This window comes from Podarcis liolepis, assembly GCF_965112155.1.
Source record: "Podarcis liolepis genome assembly, chromosome: 16".
In the NCBI taxonomy this organism is placed as follows: domain Eukaryota; kingdom Metazoa; phylum Chordata; class Lepidosauria; order Squamata; family Lacertidae; genus Podarcis; species Podarcis liolepis.
The window spans coordinates 37220581-37242898 of record NC_139567.1 but is presented as its reverse complement, the minus strand read 5'-3'; the positions used below and the strand labels follow the sequence as shown (position 1 = coordinate 37242898).

General features: G+C 46.7%; 1 protein-coding gene across 6 annotated transcripts in view; it reads right to left on the bottom strand.

The window, feature by feature from the left end:
* AKAP1 (A-kinase anchoring protein 1) overlaps positions 1–22318 on the bottom strand; it is a 47852-nt gene that overhangs the window by 5596 nt on the left and 19938 nt on the right. For all 6 annotated transcript variants that reach the window (XM_083479845.1, XM_083479846.1, XM_083479844.1 and 3 more), the window contains 6 exons: positions 8486–10151; positions 6302–6435; positions 5232–5358; positions 3792–3919; positions 2407–2584; positions 38–188 (listed from right to left, as the gene is read on the bottom strand). In XM_083479845.1, coding sequence (XP_083335971.1) covers positions 38–188; positions 2407–2584; positions 3792–3919; positions 5232–5358; positions 6302–6435; positions 8486–10127 — 2360 coding nt within the window. In that variant the 5' untranslated portion in view covers positions 10128–10151. The remainder of the gene's footprint in view (positions 1–37; positions 189–2406; positions 2585–3791; positions 3920–5231; positions 5359–6301; positions 6436–8485; positions 10152–22318) is intronic.

Below are 22318 nucleotides of genomic sequence, written 5' to 3'. Positions count from 1 at the left end.
ATCTGCCATTTCTGAGGGCAGTTCTTGGGCCGCTCACCTGATCTGCCTGAGTGTGTCAATCTTGACTCTCTCGTATCCACCATAGTCCACGTATCTGATCTCCACTTCAGTGGTGTCTTTGAAGTAGCCAATTACTTGCGCTCGCCACCAGGCCCCTTCCATGCCTGGCGCAGCACAGACAACACCAACTGCAAAGCACAAGAGTTGGAAAGAAGGGATCAAATGTGAGATCACACACCAGCTTTTCTTTTTTTATAATAGAATAAACTATATTAGGGTTTATAAAAAGAACTACAAGGCTTAATATCAGATATCTTTTTTTAATCCAAACTAAAACGTTAATGACATGACTTGGAAGCTGTACGCCGGCTCCCTCGGCCAATAAAGCGAGATGAGCGCCGCAACCCCAGAGTCAGTCACGACTGGACGTAATGGTCAGGGGTCCCTTTACCTTTACCTTAAGACATTAATCTAAATAAGATAAAAACAGAGAAAGAGAAAAGGGGGGGAGAGAAAGAAATAATGAAACAGGAAATAGAAAGGGTATTAAAAGGGAAAGAAAGAAAAATTAGAGTTCAGAAACTAAAGAACTTCCAATTCTTCACCTGTCCACTATATATGAACAATATTCACTTCAACCACTCCAACATAACACCCAAAAACACCACTCTCTATAAACAAGCATTATCTTCAATAATGGCATCTAAGTGTCATTATTTCTCTTTTTCATGCAAAAAGTCATTGAGAGTTTCCAACTTCCTGATCATGTTCCCCAGCAATCACTTGCCCACTTTGAACCTTTACAGTTTAAGCACTCAAAGATAAGGTTGCTGTTACTCTCTTTTAGGAGCAAACCGAAAACTGGGAGAATGACTCTCATGCTATTCGGTGCTAAAGGTAGAATCTAAAGTGAAGACTGAAATTAACTTGGCACCTTAGCCATTGGTTTGACTTTCTCCTACGTTTGCATCACCTGAAGAGACAGCTGAATACACTTCTGACAGCACTGGCACTTTAATAATAAAACCACTATCAATTCTTCATTCCATCATAGGCCATAAGTGGCAGGTTTATCTCTGAGTGGCTGGTGACTATATTATAGAGAACTGACTGACTTGTTTGTGATCCAAAATGCTGCTCAGTTCACCTGAAATGGCTTCTACAACTCTGGGAAGGGCCTTAGCTCAGGGTGTAGAGCAAGTTTTCCCAAACTTGAGTATCCAGCTGTTTTTGGACAACTCCCATCATCCCTAGCTAGTGGGACCAATGGTCAGGCATGATGGGAACTGTAGTCCAAAAACATCTGGAGACCCAAGTCTACATCAGTGTAGAGCATGTGCTTTGCATGCAGAACGTCCCAGAGTCAATCCCTAGCATCTCCCATGTAGGGATGGAAGAGACTTCTGCCTGAAACCCTGAAGAGTTGCTGCTTATCAACATAGAGCTAAATAGACCACAGGTCTGATTCTATAAGATAACTTTCTGAATTGGATCAGATTATTGTGTGTGTGTTGTATATTTTGTTGGTGAAAACCTCCTTGTGTATAGCAATATAGAAAGGTGGTATACCAAATAAAAGGAAAATTAAATGAAATATATAAAGCAGCTTCTTATGGCTGTAATTTCAGTTAAGAAAGAAAGAAAGAAAGAAAGAAAGAAAGAAAGAAAGAAAGAAAGAGACTTCTGTTTGCCCCCTTGGCACCCTGCTCCTCTGACATCAGAGCAGCTCAACTAATAGAACTGAGTCAGGACAGAGAGATTAGAATAGAGAGATTTAGCAAGCTGGGCTGTGGCAAGGAACATTTTAGGCATTTCCCAGCGTAAGGACTGTTAATTGTTTGTTCGGTATATGCAACACCGGCAGCAGCCTGGAGGAACTAAACTTGTGTTGCTTTAGTTAGCAAGCTTAACAGCCAAAATGAGGAATTAAGATGGAAAGAAAACAAGAGGCAAGTGGGAGCATTTTGAAGAATATTTAAAGAAGAGTGGTCTTAAGGTTAACTGGCAAGTGGGATAAGCCTATGGGCAGCAGCAGACAAGACAAAGATGAGCAAAACAATAAACGGGGGAGAAAATATAAGGAGATGTAGCAAATTAAGAATATGCAGTAAGATACATGGAAGGTAAGTCACGAAGTGTAAGACTAAGGTATGATTTGTATAGATGTAATATGGAAAATGAATATAAATAAATAATAATAAAACAAACTTTTTTAAATTCTGCAAGACACAGGAGAGAGCAATGTTGTGCTGATCAAAGGCCTGGGAAACTGCATGGGAAGAGCTGTGTTTGCTGGATCCCTTTCCACATCCAACGCAAGCGGCTTGTGCTAAGAGCCAGCGACGGTGGAAGTCAGGCAGATTCTACCAAAGGCGTCCCAGAGACATTGAAAGGAGAAGCACTCACCCTCCACCGGTGTCGGCATGGTGGGAATTCCTGGCTGGGAATAGCACAGGTACATCTGTTGGTCTAGACTACGGAGGACGTGGTAAGTTGGGTGCGTGTGCTGCTGCACAAACAAGTGTCCCGCGTTGATTTGGTTGACCACGATCACTTCCACCGTGACCCCATCTGGAAGCATGAGCTGTCAGAGAGAGAACATGTTTTTCCACTCAGGTAACATCTTGGATTATTGCAACGAGCACCGCCCCTGAAGATGGCTAGGGGACATCAGTTGCTCCACAATGCAGCCGCCATGTTAATGGCTTGCTTTCCCACCTAGGTCTCACGTAAAACCCCATTTTAAAACAGCGGCGCTGGTTGCCCATTCATTCCCAAACCCAATTCAATGTGTTCACGTTAGTGTTTAAATCCCTAAATGACTCAGGCCCCCAATATCAGAAAGACCGCCCCCGTTCCTACAGGCTCTCTCAGGTGCTGAGATCGGCAAAGGGGGCCCTCATGATAGCCCCTCCATCCTCAGAATTTCTGTGTGTTTGTGTGTGTGGCCAGGGAGAGGGCCACAGGTCCCCCATTCCTGCCCTAGGGGGCAAATATCTTCCATTCCTGCCCTTCAACTGCAAACCAAACATAAAATTTTAAAAGTGCCTTAAAAAACCCACACAACTTTACAGATCTACCCACACCTACACAAAGCCTGTTATATATGAGGGAACACATTACACATTTTGAGAACCCTTGTCAGTGGACAAGGGGCACCAGGCTAGTCCCCTAAATGTTCCTGGTAAATCAGAGCACTGAAGTGTTAGAAGTCTGGCGCCTCCTTCCCAAAACCTGGGAACGTTCTGCCCAGCTTAGGGAGGCGCAATGCTTGCGCACATGACATCGCCCTCACAAGCTGGCACCTCTGGCCCTAATTGTTCCACTACAAAAAAGATTCACTGCACGCCACTGCCCAGGAGTCTTAACTACAGAGACCGGCCGAAAAGGGGCCCACATGATACTGCAGCCCACCTACCAGTTGACCAACAGCTGGTGTCTCGTGCAGCTCTTTAAGGGATTTTCCACCTTTCCGCAGGGCCTGCAAGATGGAGCTGTTCCGCCAGGCCTTTGAGCAGGATGCAGTTTGACTTACTTTCCTTTGTATAAAACAAGCCCGAAAGAGGCCCCCAACCTGCTCACAGGTCTTTGAATGATCAGAGGAAACAGTTGGCCCCGGCAAGTAATAACCAATCTCAATTCCAACCTGATAATTGCCACCTGCCCAGATTTTAACTTGTCTGAATTAATTTTAAGATGTATTTTAATTAATTGATGTTGGTTTTATTATTATTATTATTATTATTATTATTATTATTATTATTATGCCCCAAAGATACCCCCGCGCTTACCCAGGAGGTCATGGGGAGAGAATGCACTGGCAGCGGGGGAGGTGGTGGCGCATAGATATTGGTGAGGCTCAGGTCCTTGAACTTCTTGCCAATCAGGCTCAGGGCTTTGTCGACGTTTTGCTGAGAGCCTTTTTGGGGGCGGGGGGGTGAAGGAGAGAAAAAGAGGCAGATGCTTAGGAGGTTTCCAGAGACAAAGCAGGAGATCAAACTTGTCTGCATCTCTGTGAGGCAGGGTGGTTAACTGTGCTCACCACAACAAGAGTGACTTGTTCAAGGCTGCACAGATAACAGCAGAACAGCTTCTGCCAGGCTAGGTGGACCAACCATGTGACATGTAAGGGTGTAAGAGGAGTCCTGGTGCATTGGGCCAAAGGCTCACCTAGCTCAGCACTCTGTTCTCACAATTGCCCACCAGGTGGGGAAGGGCCATAGGTCAGTGGTAGAGCTCCATGCACACTGGAGTTAACTGCTTATTAGCAAGGAAAGGGTCCCTGGTAGGTCTTACCCCCTGGACCAGTCAACGAGACTAAAGGTCCCTGCCTCCCCACAGCTGTCTATGTCTCCTCCTCTCCAGGGTTTTTTCCAACGACCCAAGACTGCACCTGCGTGCTTGTCTTTCCTCCTCCCGCTTCATGCCTCTTCTGCTTCTGGGAGACCAGGTGGGAAGGGAGCTCGTAGCAGCAGGATGGGGAGACACCCGTGACTCTTCAGCAGCCTGACTCATCTCTGCCTCTTGGCCTCCTCATCCCACTCACCAGCTTCAGCTTCTGCCTCTTGACTTCTCTCTGTCACCAACTCTCCTCGCTCACTGAGCCCTGGTACCTCTTTAGCTTCCGACACCTCCTCCTCCCAGTCTTCTCCCTCTGACCACTCATTGTTGTCCCACCACCACTGCCTGAGTCCTGAACCTTCTTCCCTTGGGAGTTCCCCAGCTGGTTCCTCCCACCATCCCTCTGCATCCAACCAGGCCATGACACCTGGAAGGAAATCCTTGTCTGAAATCCTAAAGAGCAATTGCTAGTCAGTGTAGACCAGGCACCCCCAAACTCAGCCCTCCAGCTGTTTTGGGACTACAACTCCCATCATCCCTAGCTAAGAGGACCAGTGGTCAGGGATGATGGGAGTTGTAGTCCCAAAACAGCTGGAGGGCCGAGTTTGGGGATGCTTGGTGTAGACAATGCTGAGCTAGGTGGACCAATGATCCACAAAGCAGCTTTCTATGTTCCTAGCTGTCCTCAAGGGAAGCCCCACAAGCAGAACTTGAGCGCAGCAGCCCTCTCCGCACCTGGGATTCCCTCCACAACTGGTGTGCAGAGGCATACTTCCTCCAACAGGGGACCCATGGAAAGGCAGCTCCCTAGACACAACCTCTTGGTAAGACACCCCGCTAGAGACCCAGCCAAACCACTCACTCGGCCATCTGCCATCCCACCCACTCACCTTCTATATGGCAGATCTGGAAGTCCTGGGTGTAAGGTAGTGTGGAAATGTAGATTTTGGCACCGGACGTTTGTTTCAAGAAGCTCACGTACCTCCCCTGCTTCCCAATCAGCCGTCCGACTAAATGCTGCAGGGAACAAAAACAGCATGAAGAAATGTTCTGCACACAGAATCCAGCTGAAGTCGGTGGGTCCTTGGCTGAACATTATGAAAACCTTCTTGAAGTGAATAGCAGCTGACGCTGTGGGCCATGTTCAGGGTCTCCCTCACTGGAGGTCTCCAAGCAGAGGTTGGAGCCCCACCTGTCAGGCTGAAGCTCTATCTCAAAAGAGTTTGCTGCATCAAGGAATGGGTTTAAGGAAGAGTCATAGCTCAAATGACAGAGCACCAGCTTTTCAGGTCCCAGGTCCATTCTCCAGCATCTCCAGGGACGGCTGGGAGAGACTCCCTTCATGAAGCCTGGGAGAGCTGCTGCCAAGCACGTGTCAACAACACTGAGCTAGATCAGATCAGATCCCTTCTGAGTTCTGAAGTCAGGAGAAATGACTAGCTGGGAGGCTCTGTGCCAAGGGAGGCTCACTTTTTCATATGCTCTTTATGCTTAGCTGCATGCACCATCTTCTTACAAGTCAGCTACTCTTCCAAGCTTCTACACTAGCCAGGCCACTCCCCTCCGGGATGAGCTTCTTCAGGCTGCAGTGAGACACCCAAAGGAGCCCCTCACCACCACCCATCTAATTCTCTGTCTTTTTAAACGCCTTGAGCAAAACTGTCTCCAGGAATTCTCCTCCAACCTGCTCTATTATGGGCCCTGAAAGCTCCCCCAAAATCCCAGTTGCTTGTACAAACACCTCCATGTCTAAACACACATGCTCATCCACAAGTCCTCAGGGAGAGAGGATTAATATGGAGATGTATTCAACAATTCCTGCTTGGCATGTCTTATATGTTTCCGTTACGTCTGAACAATTCTGCATTGATACAGCCATGTGTAAATATAGTCAACACGCTTTCAGGTGTGAAGCAAAACTTTGGTTAGGCCAGATTCCACCAGAAATGTGGGGCATTACCTTTGGTACCTCTATCTCCCAGATAACAAGCTCTGTCTTATTAGAATCTGCTCCGGTCTTCAAATTCTGGCAGCTGTCCTTATTTCTGAGGGCACAGCCAATGTCCACTGAATCCATGCTATTTACATCCGAACCTACAAAGAGAGATAAGTTCCGCAGCTCTGAGGCATGTTACAGAATCTTATACATAAATAAATAAGTTTGAAATATGAGGAAGTATTCAGAGCCGGGGCGAAACTACACACCTAGCAGGAGTTCTGAAACAGGATCCTCCTTATTCTACAAAGCAGGGTGAGGGAAAGGGGGTCTTTCCATTCGTGGCACACCATACATTTAAAGCTCCCCTCCCCTCTAGAACACACGAACACACACAATTCTGGGAATTGTCTCCTTGTGTTGTATGCAGACAAGGCCAACTCAGAATAGACCCAATGAAATTTATGGGCCTAGGTTAGCCATGTCCATTAATTTCAATGGGTCTACTCTTGAGTGGGACTAGCATTGGATACAACCCTCTGCGAGAGGTAAGCTACAGCTCCCAGGATTCTTTTCAGGGGGTGGAAAGTGCTTTAAATGTATAGCTTAAGTATAGCTTGTGTCTTCCCACATGCATGCTTCCGAAAGTGAAAGTTCAAGAACCCATAGGGCCCTTACAAATTTTCCACTTTGCTATTGAAAGAAACTCAGGTGAGGAATAATTTGGCATAGAGTAATGGAGGAGAAGACCCCCATCCCAAAACAGCCTGAGCCAGGGTGTTCATTGCCTTCAACGAACACAGCCATAAATACAGAATTAAACACTAGAAACCAAGGCTGAAGTTCTATGCACATTTAGATAATGTGACCCTACTGCCTTCCTGATGCTTGAGGACTAGCTGCCCCTTGTGTCTAAGAGAAAGGCAATTTTGTGAGAGGTTTGCGTTGGTTCACAAAAAAACTCCTCTAAAGTCATCTTGAGTTTAAGGACTGTTCACGCTAACCCACCTTGATAATTCTAGTAACTCTAACATACACACATACTTTACAGCAGAGTGAACAAGTTCTGCGGGGCCTCCTGAGCTGCCAGTTCTATCTATAAATATAAATAAACACCATTCAGCAAAAGAAGAGCTTTTAAGAATAGATCAGGGTCCAGACCTCTATGAAAGATCTTGCAGGTGAGGGAGCTGGAACACCTAACAATACGTTATCATCCTCATCAACAACAATAATAAAATTAATTTACATACTGCTTAAAGGACAAATGGAGCTTCTATGCAGTTTACAAGTTTACAAGTACAAAACCAATCACACAGAAAATTAAAAAATAAACCCATGTCATTAAAATATGCTACTGAAAAAAATAATAATCAAAACATGCATGGCTACACCATCTGTGCTGGCTTTCTGCCCATTTCCAGGTCCAATTCAAAGTGCTGATATTAACGTTTCAAAGCCCTGAACAGCTCAGGGCCAGGTTACTTGAAGGATCACATCCCTCCAGATATACCTGCCCAGAGGCTTTTCTCCAGATGCCCATACCAACCTGAGGCATGTAGGCGACTAATGAGGGGTGGGCCTTTTTGGTGGTAGCATCCTGGTTGTGAAGTGCCCTCCCCAGAGAAGCTTAAGAGTGTTTTAACAGTTTTAGAATGCTTTCATTCTGTTTTTAAATTGTGGACATGTCTGCCGTCCTGGGCTCCTTCACAAGGGATATAGAGTCCTGGGCTCCTTCACAAGGGATATATATCAGGAAAGCACCATGACAGCTCCTCCAACAACAGTGGTTCTACTTAGTTATCAGGCCTAACAATAACAACTGAAAGAGCCAAACTCCATTTTAAAGCTATTTAAGCTGCCTCCACATCTCACAATAGCAAACCTGACACATTCATGCTGAGAAAAGCAGGACTTTCCGGTGTGCCCCAAATCTGCTGCCAATACATTTCTAGAGTGACCCCAAAATTCTAGTGTTTATATATTTTGAGAGAGAAAGAGAGAGAGAGAGAGCACACCCTTACTTTTGCACTCAGAGCAGCCCAGTGTAAGATGCTCACAGCTCTCCAAGGAAGCAGGACTCCATTTTATTTACACAACCCTGGAATCTTTTGATGGCGGGCAGTTAATACTGCAAATAAATTTTTTTTTTGGGGGGGGACAAGAAACAGGACACATGCAAGAAAACCTGGACACGGGAATCCTTACCCCCTGAGTTGTCTGCATCTGCTTCTGCCGACCACGGCTGGTCGTGCCTCCGATGGGGGCAGTCTTCCTTCAGCACTCCGTTGCTGTACGGCACTTTGTTCTCCGCTAGCGTAGGGGAGGAGGGAGGCTTTTTGCTGGACGCCAGCTTGTGTTCCGAGTCTTTGAGCGCGGGCATGTTCAGCAAATCCAGGCGCTGCCCCAAAGCGGGAGAGGAGGTGCTTTTCAAGAGGTCCTCCGCACTCGCCCCGTCTTCCGAAGTGCAGGCGCTGCAGCCGGAATCTTCCGTCATCGTCTGAGCGTCTTCCAACTCATCCTCGTGGTTTGCGGCTGGGTCGCCGGCAGGCTGCTCAGCGCTTCTGGAGTCCCTGGGGAGGCCGTGGCTTGGGTTTCCCAAGAGGCCGTGCGTCAAGTGGCTTGAGTACATGGCGTGGCGGTTGACGTTCTCTTCCAGCAGGGGAGTCACCTCTACGGCCGCCGCCTTCTCAGCGACACAGCCGTGGCCCTTGCTGCACTCTGCTTGGCCGGCAGCTGCCACGGAGATCTTCTCAACCCGGCTGGCCATCTGAGAGATCCTATCTGACATTTCGCTGACCGACCCAGAAAGCACTTCCTCAGTGGCTGCCTGGATGACATTGGAAATTATATGGATGGCAACCTGCTCAATCTTCTCAACTTCTTCTTTGTCTAAGCTGATGCCTCCCACCCTCGCTTTCTCCAAACTCGCCTTACAGCCAACATCTCCAAATCCATGGCGCTTCAACGTACTACCAGCGTTCGAACTGGACGTCTCTTCTTTCTGGGCCAATTCTGCGCTAGCAGGTTTGACACATTTAGCCTCCGCTTCCATCTCTGTGGCCGCCGCACCGGCGCAGCCGCCACCAATCTCTTCCTTTCCAGTGGCATCCACAGAAGGTTGAGAAACCGCATCATCTGCCACTTGGGAGCATGGGGCGGCCAAAGAACCCGCATCTGAGGAGGTGGCTGCTACAGAACAGAGGCCTTCTTTCAAAGGCTTCTCTGGTGCATCATCCTGGACCACATCCTCCAAACCGCTATCCCCAGACTTCTCCAAACTAGAAGACTTCTCTAGCAGAGCTGCTGCTGTCGAGACTGGCGATGGCACCCGGTCTGCCACTCGAGTGGCTGCCAGTGGCCTCTCGATAGAAGCTTCACTAGCACAGGTATCGTCAGCTATCTGAGCACCCGGAAGGGAAGGCTCCTGTGCGGGGGATCTAGGTACATCTCGGCACCCCGTCACTTCCAGTTTTTCACTGTCGTCCTGAACCCTGGTGGATTCAATGGTTGTTTTTGCCGTGACAGGCCAGTCTCTTGGGGGGTCCCAGCGCCGAGAGCCGCTTTCCAAAGGGGCCTGCAGGCTTGCCAAAGACTCGACGGTAAAGGCTGGTTCAGCAGGCTGCTTGGCTTCTGGGGGCAGGGGCGGCTGGCTGTTCAACGGCACCCCTTCTCTAGCGGAAGGCTCCTTCTTGGGGGAGCCTATCCTGTGTTCTTCTATGTTGGCCAAGTCTCGCCTGTCGTGATTGCTCGCACGCTCCTTTTTGCGTGAAGAAAACCACCACCACCCAATGAGCGCCAGCACTCCAGGGATGGCAAAGGGCAGCAAGGTGCGGAAGCGGAGCGCCATTTTGCAGATCCTCAGCGATTACACCTAGGGACAAAAAGAAACAAAAACACGGAGCGTCACGTTAAAGGCTTCAGTTTTCCTCGCACTATTCAGAGAACATCTAAGCCAGCTGGCATACTCCAGCATTCCTTGACCGCCATCACTGACTATTGGCCACTCTGGCTGGAGATGATGGGAAGGACAACATCCAGGAAGTGCCAAGTTGGCAAAGGATTAGCTTTGGCAACATTAACAACTGAGCAGCTGAGCTTGCCCAGCATTCACCAAAACGCCACCAAAACCTTGTGGCCTTGCCATTATGAGAGGCTGTGTAGCCAGGATCACACCAACAGTGCTCAGAAACACTCAAGACTAGCCTGCAATCAGGCATCCAAGCTGCAGAAGCTCAGAAGTCTAGTTTCTCCATCTTGAATAGCTCAAGATTTTTTTTAAAATAAAGTTTCTAGTCCTCAAGGGCTACGAAAACACCCTTGGAAGGGGGGGCGATGCCTGCTAACATTTCATTTTTTTTTTTTTATAAAATTTTTATTGATTTTACATAAGTTTTTATAACAAACAGACAAACATACACAAAACAAACAAACAAACAGATATAATTTCTTAATGTTCTTTCATAAACTTCTTTTCCTCAGACTCCCCCATACCTCCCCTTTCTGCATCCTCATGTCCAAATCTTATAGCAACTTATAAATGTTTTTTCCTATCCTAATTCATCATAGTCATTTCATAATCCAATCTTGTATTACTGCAACCCTTTCTCTCCATAAGATCTCGACATTCTAAGCTTCATCAAGTTTATAATAGTCCTTAAGATAAGTCTTAAATTTCTTCCAGTCTTCTTCCGCAGTCTCCTTTCCCTGGTCACGAATTCTGCTCGTCATTTCCGCCAATGTCATGTAGTCAATCACTTTCATCTGCCATTCTTCCAAGGTGGGTAGATCTTGTGTCTTCCAATACTTTGCGATCAATATTCTTGCTGCTGTTGTTGCATACATGAAAAAAGTTCTATCCTTTTTTGGCACCAATTGGCCGACGATGCCCAAGAGGAAGGCCTCTGGTTTCTTTAGAAAGGTATATTTAAATACCTTTTTCATTTCATTATATATCATCTCCCAGAAGGCCTTAATCTTCGGGCATGTCCACCAAAGATGATAAAAGGTACCTTCAGTTTCCTTACATTTCCAACATTTGTTATCAGGCAAATGGTAAATTTTTACTAGCTTAACTGGGGTCATGTACCACCTATAAACCATTTTCATCAGATTTTCCTTTAGAGCACTACATGCCGTAAATTTAATACCAGTGTTCCACAACCTTTCCCAGTCAGCAGACATAATATTATGACCAATGTCCTGCGCCCACTTAATCATGGCTGATTTAACTATTTCATCTTGTGTATTCCATTTCAGCAGCAAGTTATACATTCTTGACAGATTCTTAATATTGGGTTCTAACAATTCTGTCTCAAGTTTTGATTTTTCCACCTGGAAGCCAATTTTCCTGTCTTGTTTAAAAACCTCCATTATTTGATAGTAGTGGAGCCAATCCTGTACTTTGGGTTTTAGTCTTTCATGGCTCCTCAATTTCAATTTGTCTCCATCTTGTTCTAAAATCTCACAATACTTTGGCCATCCGACCTCCATATTGACTTTCTTGTGGGCCTTGGCCTCTAAGGGTGATAACCATCTAGGGGTTTTGTTTTGAAAACAAAACAAAATGCCTGCTAACATTTCAGAGGTACCTCTGGGGGCGCAAAGCAGGTTTTTTTAGGAATTGGGAAGGGAGCGTGTTTTGATTTACAACTATGCAGAACCTTCTATGAAGACTTGGCTGTGAATATTCTAAGCATTTAAGATTTTTCCCTAGAAAGAGTTCAAAGGCAGCTCCTCGCATACAAAATAAGCCACATGATCAATACTTTAAAAAAAATAAATCCTAACAAGTAGTAAGCAACATGATAGAGGCCTACAAAATAACAATGGAAATAAAAATGGGTTGCAGTGGGTCAGAGTGGCCCAGTCGGTTTAGCTGCTATGCTTTGAAGGATCTAGGAGGCATATTTTGCCTAAAAGTGGGGACTGTTGGGTATTAAAGCAGAAACAGCCAACATACTGGCCTACGTAATATAGGAAGAGTCTGCTGGGTTAGGCCAATGGTCCAGCATCCTATTGTCACAGTGGCCAACCAGATGCCCCAAGGGGGAGCCCACAAGCACAAACCCAAGTGCAAGAGCCCTCTCCCCACCTGCGATTCCCAGCAACCAGTATTATCCAGAAGAATACTGCCTCCAACCGTGGAGGTGAATGGACTACAACTCCCATCAGCCCCAGCTAGAGTGGCCAAAGGCCAGAGATGTTGGGAGTTGTAGTCCAACAGCTTCTGGAGGACACCACTATATTAAGGAACCCTCTGCCTCCCCGCATAACTGAGCCCTCCTGCTGAACGCTTGGACTACTTCTTTCGAATCACAGACAACATGCATCCCCACCTTTAACCATGAAATATGCACCATCAACATATGCAAGGAGAGGAAATCACGCACCGGAAGAAAATCTGTGCTGCAAACACCTGGTTTGATATACCGTGCTGGTCACCTTTCCACAATCTTCCTTCTCAAGTGCACCCCCCCCCATGCTCTGCCCAGTAGCCCCTGATCTTCATTTTGATCTCAAGACCTTAAAGATCACATGATGATTATTCTCTTTTGGTTTACAGGAGCAAAAATGTTTATAGTTGCAGATAAGGATCTCAAATACAGCAACATGCATCAGAGATGTTCGTCATAGATCCACAACAGAACAGAACAACACACACACACAGAGCTTTTTGTTGCACTGAATGTTGTACAACAAACTGTATGGCACAAGAAAGTCTGAACAACAGGGGACATGTTGTGCATCAGCTGCCATCTAAAATAAATTTGGAAATCCCTGTCTTCATGAGAATCAGGGCTAAGTCCTACTCAGAGGAGACTCAATGGAATTAATGGACCCAATTTACTCATGCCCATTAATTTCCGTGGATCTACCACTAACAGGAATATTCCACAGTCAAGATAAGTGACCAAAGTTGAGGTTCACATTGTATTCTGCCCAACCTGTTACTTGAGCAAGAGCTCCCCTCGAGTTATAAAAAGACAAGGCTGGCATTCCTTTCCTTAACAGAGGAGAATCTGTGGGCCTTGTGGCTGGAATGTCAGGGGTAAACAGCTGCCCATTCAGAGAGCTGCTTGCTGCAGAACACTCTCACAGTTTACATTGGCAGCCAGCAGAGTTTGGGTGTCTCCAAGGGCACGGACTCGTCCTCCCAAGGTTGGAAGTGTAGAACCAGGAATATCAGCTCTAAGGTCTAGTTCTCAGAGAAGTGGGGCAAGCCTGTGTCCCGGCTGCACCCCTCAGACTTGGAGCGGGGAGGCTCACGTGTCAGAACGATCTTCCATACAAACTAAATACACTCCCTGCATGCAAAAAGCCTGCATGTGGGGAAAGAGCCTGACCCGCTCTTTTTCTGCATGCAGAGGACGAGGCCTTTGTTGCTCTATGGAAGAGCCCTCCCCAACCCAAAAGTCTGGAGGGGTACAGCACAGACACAGGTTTGCCCCACTTCACTGGGAAACAGGCTATGATGACAACGTGCTTATGGAGTTTTCTAAAAAGATTCTCTCTCTCAAATGCAGAGGAAAATCTGCAGGGATTTCTTCTACTGCCATTTAATGATGATGGCATCTTGAGGGCTCTCCAAGGGGAACCCAGGACGCTTTCCAGAAGTAAGAAAGCAGAAGGTAAGCTGAGTGAGAGACATGCGAAGCATGCGAGGAGGGCGAGGGAAGAAGGCTGCATTGAGACAAAGCAGGTGCGAAGCCCTGATCCGAGCTGCTGGAGGAACAATCCGGGCTTTAAAAAATAAATTAAAAATTGCTTGTAACATTCCAGTTTATTCTTTTTATTTTTATTATTGGGGACTGGTGATTCCCAAGACACAAGAGCCTCTCATTTGTGAATCATCCACCAAAGTTGGACTTTTCCCAGAAATTTTGTCAGGACTCAGGTTCTCAGAAGCCAAAGGCAGGCTCTCCCCTTATGTGTGATGAAGCATTCCAGAGCAAAGCAACCCACTTACCCATCCCCCTTTGGAGATGCTGGGAATAAAACTGAGCAACCAAAAGAAGAAGAGCTAAAGCAGCTTTAAGTTTATAAACCATCTGCGGCTGAAGGCTTGGGAGCGCATCACAGCGCATGAACATGAAAGGAGCCCAACAAGATCAGGCAGATGTCCTTCTAGTTCATCATCTCTCCCACAGGTCAGCCAGATATAACAGAATCATAGCACTGTAGAGCTGGAAGGGACCACGAGGGTCATCTAGTCCAACCCCCTGCAATGCAGGAATGTTTTGCCCTAAATAGGGTTTGAATCCACGACCCTGAGATTAAGAGAGGCTCGTGCTCTACCAACTGAGCTATCTCATGCCTCCAGGAAGCACACAACAAGCGAAGAAGATAGATGACAGCCCTCTCCCATTGCTGTCCCTCCCCATCTTCTGAGTTTCGGAGATATTCTGCCACTGAACATGGAGGTTCCATTAATCACGATGGCCAGCAGCATGAAACAGATCTCTAATAATAAAAGATTGGGCACTAATAACATTCAATTCTGCAAAGCGTAGATTTGCATTCAGGACTGCAAGAGGACAGAAGAGGCAGCAGCAGCTGTTCAAAAATAAAAGAGTGCCAAGACATTTAGGACAGGGGTGGGGAACCACTTGCTCTCCAGATGCTGCTAGAACTACAACTCTCATGCTGGCCAGGGCTGACAGAGTCCAACAAACTCTGGAGGACCACAGATTCATCAACCTTGCTCTCACGAAAACTTACACTGCATATTCTCTGTTTCTAATTAAGGGAGGTGAGGAAGGAGACACTCACGACACCTCCCCAGTTCACTATTCAGCCAACTTTCTGGAAACTTCACTAGAAATCACCCACAACAGGACTAGAAACTTGGCATGGGGCAGTGGGGTGGGATTCTATATGCATGCAAAAGGTGCTGCGATTCCCCAAGAAGTAGCTGTGTTGCCCTGCACCAGCCTCTGCTCTTCCCCTATTGTGCTGCTTACAAGGGAATTTAAAATTCCAAGTGTCGGGTATATCTGGCTTGCAATGATACTCAAGAGTGCATTAACAGCATCCTGCATTGCAGAGGGTTGGAATAGTTGACCCTCGGGATCCCTTCCAACTCTACAATTTAGGATTCTACCTGTGGGCCTTTGATGTGGTTGGACTACAGTTCCCATCATCCGTGATCACAGACTTTAGGGGCTGGGGCTGATGGGAGCTGAAGTACAACAACAGGTTCCCACCTACCCAGGCAAATGAACTAAATATAGTACCAGGAGAAGGAAAACCTGTGTCCAAGTTTAAATCACAGTGGTCAAGGAGTGTGTAGAAATACTCCTCTCTAAGGCAGCAAATATATATATCCCTGCATGTAGAAAGCAAGGGTGGAAATGCTTCTTCTAGATACAGATTTACCACCTCAATGAGAACTTGGGGCAGTCCCCTTCTCCCTCCTCCAGTAGGCAATTCCCTTAGGTCTGGTGTTGGGAACTCGTGGCTCTCCAGATGTTGCTGAACCATAAGTGCCAGCGAGCATGATGGGAGTTGTAGTTCAGCAACATCTGGAAGGCCACTTGTTTCCCCATGCCCACCTGAGGCAAGGAGCTGAAATTGCAAACTGGGTCAGATTCAGACACACCCTTCTAGCAATATTCTCTTCCTGTGATGCTTGCAGCTTCTGCCTGGAAAAAAAATGTGTCCGCTAGACATTGAACACCTGGTTCACATCTACTAAATGGGGTTTGGTGGGCACAATAGCACCAGCTCTCTTTGGAAGTTGGTTTTTTCTCCCCCCAATTCCTCCTTTACGTGCTGCAGAATCAGAACAGACAAACCCTGCAGTAAGCGGATCCATATAAGGGCCGAAACAAACTAGTGGCGCAAGGTTTTTAAGGGGCGGACAAGGCAGCTCTGCCTAAGATCTGAGAAGGGAAGAAGTTGGCTGGTGTTCACTTCAGCACACACATACATGGCAAGCTGCTGTGTTGCACATGCTGGCATCGTTCCCAAGCCTGGGATGGGATTCCAGTTTCATCAGTAGACTCAAGGATTCTGCACTTGGCAAGTGCACAAATGCATGGAGCACCCATTTGCTGGTGCATTATCTCCTGGGGTGAAAGGGTTGAAACCTTCCCCAGATTCAGGTCAGACCCATCAAAGTGCTTTTAAATTAAAACCCAAACACTAGGAGACAGGAGGCACCAGCGTCGCGTTCTGCAGCCACAACAGTGTCCTTGAGGGCCCCAAAAGCTTCTGATCTCCGCCTCCCCTCAAAACTCACTGCTCCTTTGGTGGTTACTTTTTTCTCCCCTAAAAATTACACAAAAGGGGAGGAAGTTGGGAAAGCAATGCTCTTTCCCTCCTCCTCTTTCAGCTCTACAGGCTTATCAGGGCTCAGAAATTCTATTCATTCTGACTGTCACACAGAACGTGCAGAAATGCAAAATTTGTATGTTTGTGTGCAATCCTTCCCTCTGTCAGCGGGGAGGACTGATCTGGGGAAAAGGTGAAAGATGTGACCAGAGGGAGCAAGTACCCACAACACTTGCTCCAAAACCCAAATTTGTCCATGAGCCTTTGGCGACCCCTGAACTAGATCAATATCATGAATTTTGCATACACTGTCTGGCTCTCCTTCACACAGTCCACAGACAAAAATGATTATCCACACCACCGTTAAGTTTCCAAGGAACTTTGGCAGGAGTTTGAGAGAAAGGGGCTTACGTATTTTCTGGAACTGGGAGGTGAAAATATCCAAGAAACTAGTCCTTGTTGAGCCTGGATAGCTCATGGGCTTTGGAATGGGAGATGAGAGAGGGATGCCAGAAGACTGCATTTGTACCACAAAGTGCCAAGACAATAGTGCAATGTTAACAAGTTTGTATTCTTTCGTCTCCCTGGATTAAGGCTATTTGCACTCTGCATTTAATTGCATAAAACACCAAGTTTCTAGTCCTCAGTAATGAGATGGTAGGTCGAACCGAGAGCCAGAGGAGCAAAAAAAGAAAAGAAAAAGAAAAAGCCCGGAAGGAAGCAAGAGGTCGACATAGTGGGCGGAGAGAAGATTCTCAATAGGAAACACCTTTAAAATTTCACAGCCTTCTCCCCCTAATCACATAACGATATAATTGTGTAATGCAGTGGAATTAAAAGGATGTGCGACACAGTGTCAGGGAATGCAGCCACCAGGGTGAAGAGGCATGCTGGATAGGACCCGGTTGCATTAAAAACTGAAGTCACAGGGGCCGGGGAATTTTTTCCATGCTAAAAATAGCCAAAGGGCATATGAGCTGCCTTATAAGCCCACACAGAAGCTGGAGATTCCAGAAGAGATAAAGCTAACTTGGTACACTAGCTTTTGTTATGTTTTTTGGGGGGGAAGCGGACTTCCTATTTCTCAGGTGAATCCATATTTTGGAACAAGGCAGCTACAAATAACTTGCAAGGTCAGAGAACAGAGTCCGGTCTTTCTCTGGGGTTTCTACTTGGGCAGCTGGAGAAATCATCTGCATTCAATTGAACCAGCACGAAGCACAGCTAACTTCAGCCACTTTGACAACATTAAGAGGAGAAACAAAACGGAGGAAAGGGAGAAATTAGTTGGGCTCCGCTTCTGAAGTGGGGATTGTGGTACAAATGGAGCCCTTGCCCTCAAAAGTTCAGAGGCACGGATTTTACTTCTATTTAAAATGTTTACGAACCACGTATTTTCATTAAAAAATTGTCACAAGGAGGCACGCGAAACAGGAACTCAAATCCAGAATTACAACCGCTCAGCAAAATGGCAACTAAAACAAAATAACACCTTTTGAGCTCCTCTCACATAAAATAGGTCTTAGCACATATTAGTAGATGGGGGGGGGGGGAGAGAGAGACAAATTGTGGCAGAAAAACATGGTTTTCAGGTGGGAGAGACACTATTAGGGGCGAAGCAGGTGAAAGGCTCAGCTGTTGCCCAGGACATTAGGATGCTGCCACTGCGCCCATGCCACAGGGTTGTAAAATGGAGGACAGCTGGAGAATTATTTGGGTTTTTTAAATTAAAAAAAGCCAGACTCTTGCCACTGAACTTGTACCCTGCTACTGACTGTGTAAGCCGCAGGCCGTGCCCAACAACAGCATTATTTGGGGACTAAACCGAGAGTTAGGTGTACTTTGCCCTGAATTATACAAATAAAAGCACTCTGGCATTAAAGCAAACAAGGAGAAGCACCCAAGACAGCAATGGAGGACAGCAAACACGGCAGCCGAGGCTGCGGTAAACCCGTTCGCCTTTAAAAGGGTACCACGAGACTGTTGCATTTACTGCAATTTAAACAGAAACCTCCACAGAAATTGGGCTGGTAGAAAAAAAAAAGTTCAACATGCTCATCCTTCTACACCTTGGAAAGTAAAGGGAATGGTATCTCTTAAATCAGTCAGCAGAAGATCTCAGTGTGTAGACAATACTGGGCTTGATGCACCAATGGTAGAGGGAGGTGGGAGCCACCGGTGGATTTATTAGCCACAGCGGTGAGATAGAACTTCCATATTCACACCAAGGACATTTCTGATTGTCACCTGCTGGAAAGCCGTGTTCAGGAGAGGGCTGCCATATTCAAGCCCTGCCTGCAGGCTGTCGAGAGACAATTGGCTGGTCACTGTAGCAAGTCAACTGCTGGACTAGGTGGACCTGATCCAGCAGGGCTCTTATGTTGTTCACATGCTAGAATTATAGAATGGTCAAGTTGGAAGGGACCCCGAGGGTCTTTGACTCCAACCCTCAGCAATGCAGGAATCTCAGCTATAGCATCCATGACATATGGTCATCCAAGCTCTGCTTAAAAACCTCCAAGGAAGGAGAGTTCACAACCTCCAGAGGGAGACCGTTCCACTGCCAAACAGCCCTTACTGTCAGAAAGTTCTTCCCAACAATTAGTCTGAATCTCCTTTCTTGTAATTTGAAGCCCTTGGTTAGAGTCCTACCCTCCAGAGCAGGAGAAAACAAGCTTGTTCCCTCTTCCATGTGACAGCCCTTGAGATATTTGAAGATGGCTACCATAGCTCCAAGGGGACCCAGGTGGCGCTGTGGGTAAAACCTCAGTGCCTAGGACTTGCTGATCGCATGGTCGGCAGTTCGAATCCCCGCGGCGGGATGCGCTCCCGTCGTTCGGTCCCAGCGCCTGCCAACCTAGCAGTTCAAAAGCACCCCCGGGTGCAAGTAGATAAATAGGGACCGCTTACCAGCGGGAAGGTAAACGGCGTTCCGTGTGCTGCGCTGGCTCGCCAGATGCAGCTTGTCACGCTGGCCACGTGACCCGGAAGTGTCTCCGGACAGCGCTGGCTCCTGGCCTATAGAGTGAGATGAGCGCACAACCCTAGAGTCTGGCAAGACTGGCCCATACGGGCAGGGGTACCTTTACCTTTACCATTTTACCATAGCTCCATCTTCAAATATCTCAAAAATCCAGAGTTTGGGAAAGATTGTTATCTTGCGGTGATTAGTGGAGGCAACCAGAAAGAGGAAGTGAGGAAGTTTAGATTTTTCGGTGATCCTATCTGCGCTCACAAGACTGTGAGAGGAGGCACACACAAAGCAAACAAATCAAGTGCCAAGTTTATTCCGGAAACAACGGAAGACATTTCTGTTCTGACAAGCTTTCTCAGGTGGATAAAGGGGGCTTTGCCACGAGCGTCTACTTGTTAGGGTTTCAGTCTTGCTTTAAATATATCTGGTTTTGTAATTTTAACTATTTCAATAATCTTAGGTGTAAATCACCTTGAGAAGGTTGCTTAGAAGGCAATAATAAAAAGGATGGTGATGACAATTTAACACTTTTATTTTCACTAGAGATGAAGCCCAAAAGTGTTTCTGGCAAGGCATGAGCCTCTGTTGATCTGGGACCAGCCATCTGAACACAGAACACAATGCAGGGTTCCCTGAGCTGTTGACAGCTTTGATGAAGTTGAAGTGAGTCAGAGCATTTTATTTTTTTTAAGGCAGCTTTCTTCACCAGTCCAGAAGGACAAGCTCAAGACAACTGATTTAAGTCCTTAATGCATCTCGAGCAGCTAAATGAACCATGAAATCCCAATGCTCACAATTGACTTCATTCATGTATTCAAAAGAAAGTAGTGCTAGGGGATGGGTGGAAAAATTAGGAGACGTACATAATAAGGACCCAACTGGCTCAGACCAAAGTTCCATTTGATAATGGAGAACTTGTGGCTGTGTTTAGATGCTGCTGGGCTAACAACTTCAACCATGAGCTGCAAAATTGAATAAGCTGTATCAAAGGGAGATGGAGCTTCAGAACCCAGGAACAGTCTACCACACCTCCACCTCAAGCTTCTCCAGCTGGGGCATAAAATAAGTGTAGATGTCTGGTTGACCTTTCCCCTGCAGCCCTGCTTAGGAAGTCACCACCACTCACCATCCTCATGGTCTCAGTTGTTTTTGGTACACACTGCCAGATTTGTCTCAAAATACATTCCATGCTACACAAGAAATCGGCAAGGCTACAGCAACCAAGCTAAGCCCTTGCCATGACTTAGAAGAATCCTTCCCACAATGCCAAGTATTTCATAGGAAGACTGTGAGCACGCAGTCGCCAAAGGTGAGTAAGAAAACTGCACCAGACAACCAGGCAAGGCTGTCTAAAGACAGAAGGAATAGCCTCTTAATACTGCTTTTCCATGAAACTGCGCCCCAACAAACCTTACAGCAAGACAAACATGGAAACAAAGAATATTAAAAAAAACTTACTGAAAATATAAGAGTGCTACAGAAAGCCAAACGCAATCACTACCAGAAGACTAGTAAAAACGTAAGAGCGTGAGCACATCAAAAGCCTTGGGCAATGTGTGGGAAGGGATCTGGCTCAGTGGAAGAGCCTCTGCTTTGCATGCAAAAGGTCTTAGGTTCAATCACAGGCATCTTCAGGTAGGGCTGGGAACAGCCCCTTGCCTGAAATCCTGGAAAGCTGCTACCAGTCAGTGTCAACAACAGATGGACCAAGGACTCAGTAGAAGGCAGCTTCCTGTGTTCCCATCACTTATCTGTCCAGTTGGTTCCTGAGACCGCTCACTTCTTATAGCCACCCTACCAACCCTGCTCACCAAGCCCAGCATACCCATTGCTTTTTATAAGTAAAAATTTTTAAAAATCACATTATTGCCGGGGGGGGGGGCAAGTGGGGAGAGGCACTCCGGACAGCAGACAGTTCTCTGTCCTTGCACAAATGGAGCAAGGGCAAATTCAAGCTAGCCATGTGGCACCCGACAAGACAAAAATGGCAATTTGCAAAAATTCTAGAAATATTTGCGAGTCTAGGCACAGTCAATGATTTACATGCCCTTCCCGTGGATTGGGGGGAGAGGAGCCAAGCAGAGGTTCGTGTTTTCACTTGTCCAGAAGGAAGTCTCCCTATGGGAAATGGGATAATAAGATTCCAGGCGGGTATCAGCCGTGTTTGGTCTCTTTTTGGGCAAAGCACTGGAACAAGGAGTGGGGGGAACCTTGTGGCCTTCTAGATGTTGCTGAACTCCCATCGGCCCCTGTCAACATGGCCAACAGTCAAGGCTGGTGCGAGATGGGAGTCCTGCAATAGGTCCCCCATTTCAATAAAAACATATCAAGAGCCCTGCTGGATCAGAGATCCATCTAATCCACTCTTCTCAAAGTGGCCCAAGCATATGCCCCAAAGGGAAGCCCACAACCAGGATCCGAGTGCAACAGCACACACCCCACTTGTGATTGTGAGCAACTGGTACCCAGAGGATTGCGCCAGTGTGCTATGTTCTGCCTCCAACAGTGGAATAGCACACAGTGAGTGCATCAGCGCAATCTTCCACACATTTGCCTAATCCCCCTTTGAAGCCATCCGTTGGTCTCCATCACTACATCCCATGGGAGCAAATTCTGAAACTTCCAGTGTTAGAAACTCAGATATACAAGCTGGGGGCCAAATGGCTCCTTAAACCAAGATTGCAGTCACCCAAAAAGTAATGCCATTTTGGGGCAAGACAGCTCTAAAGTCCTATTTTTCAAATGACTGACTGACTGTGATAGATTTTCAGCTAAATATCTAGCTAGTTGAA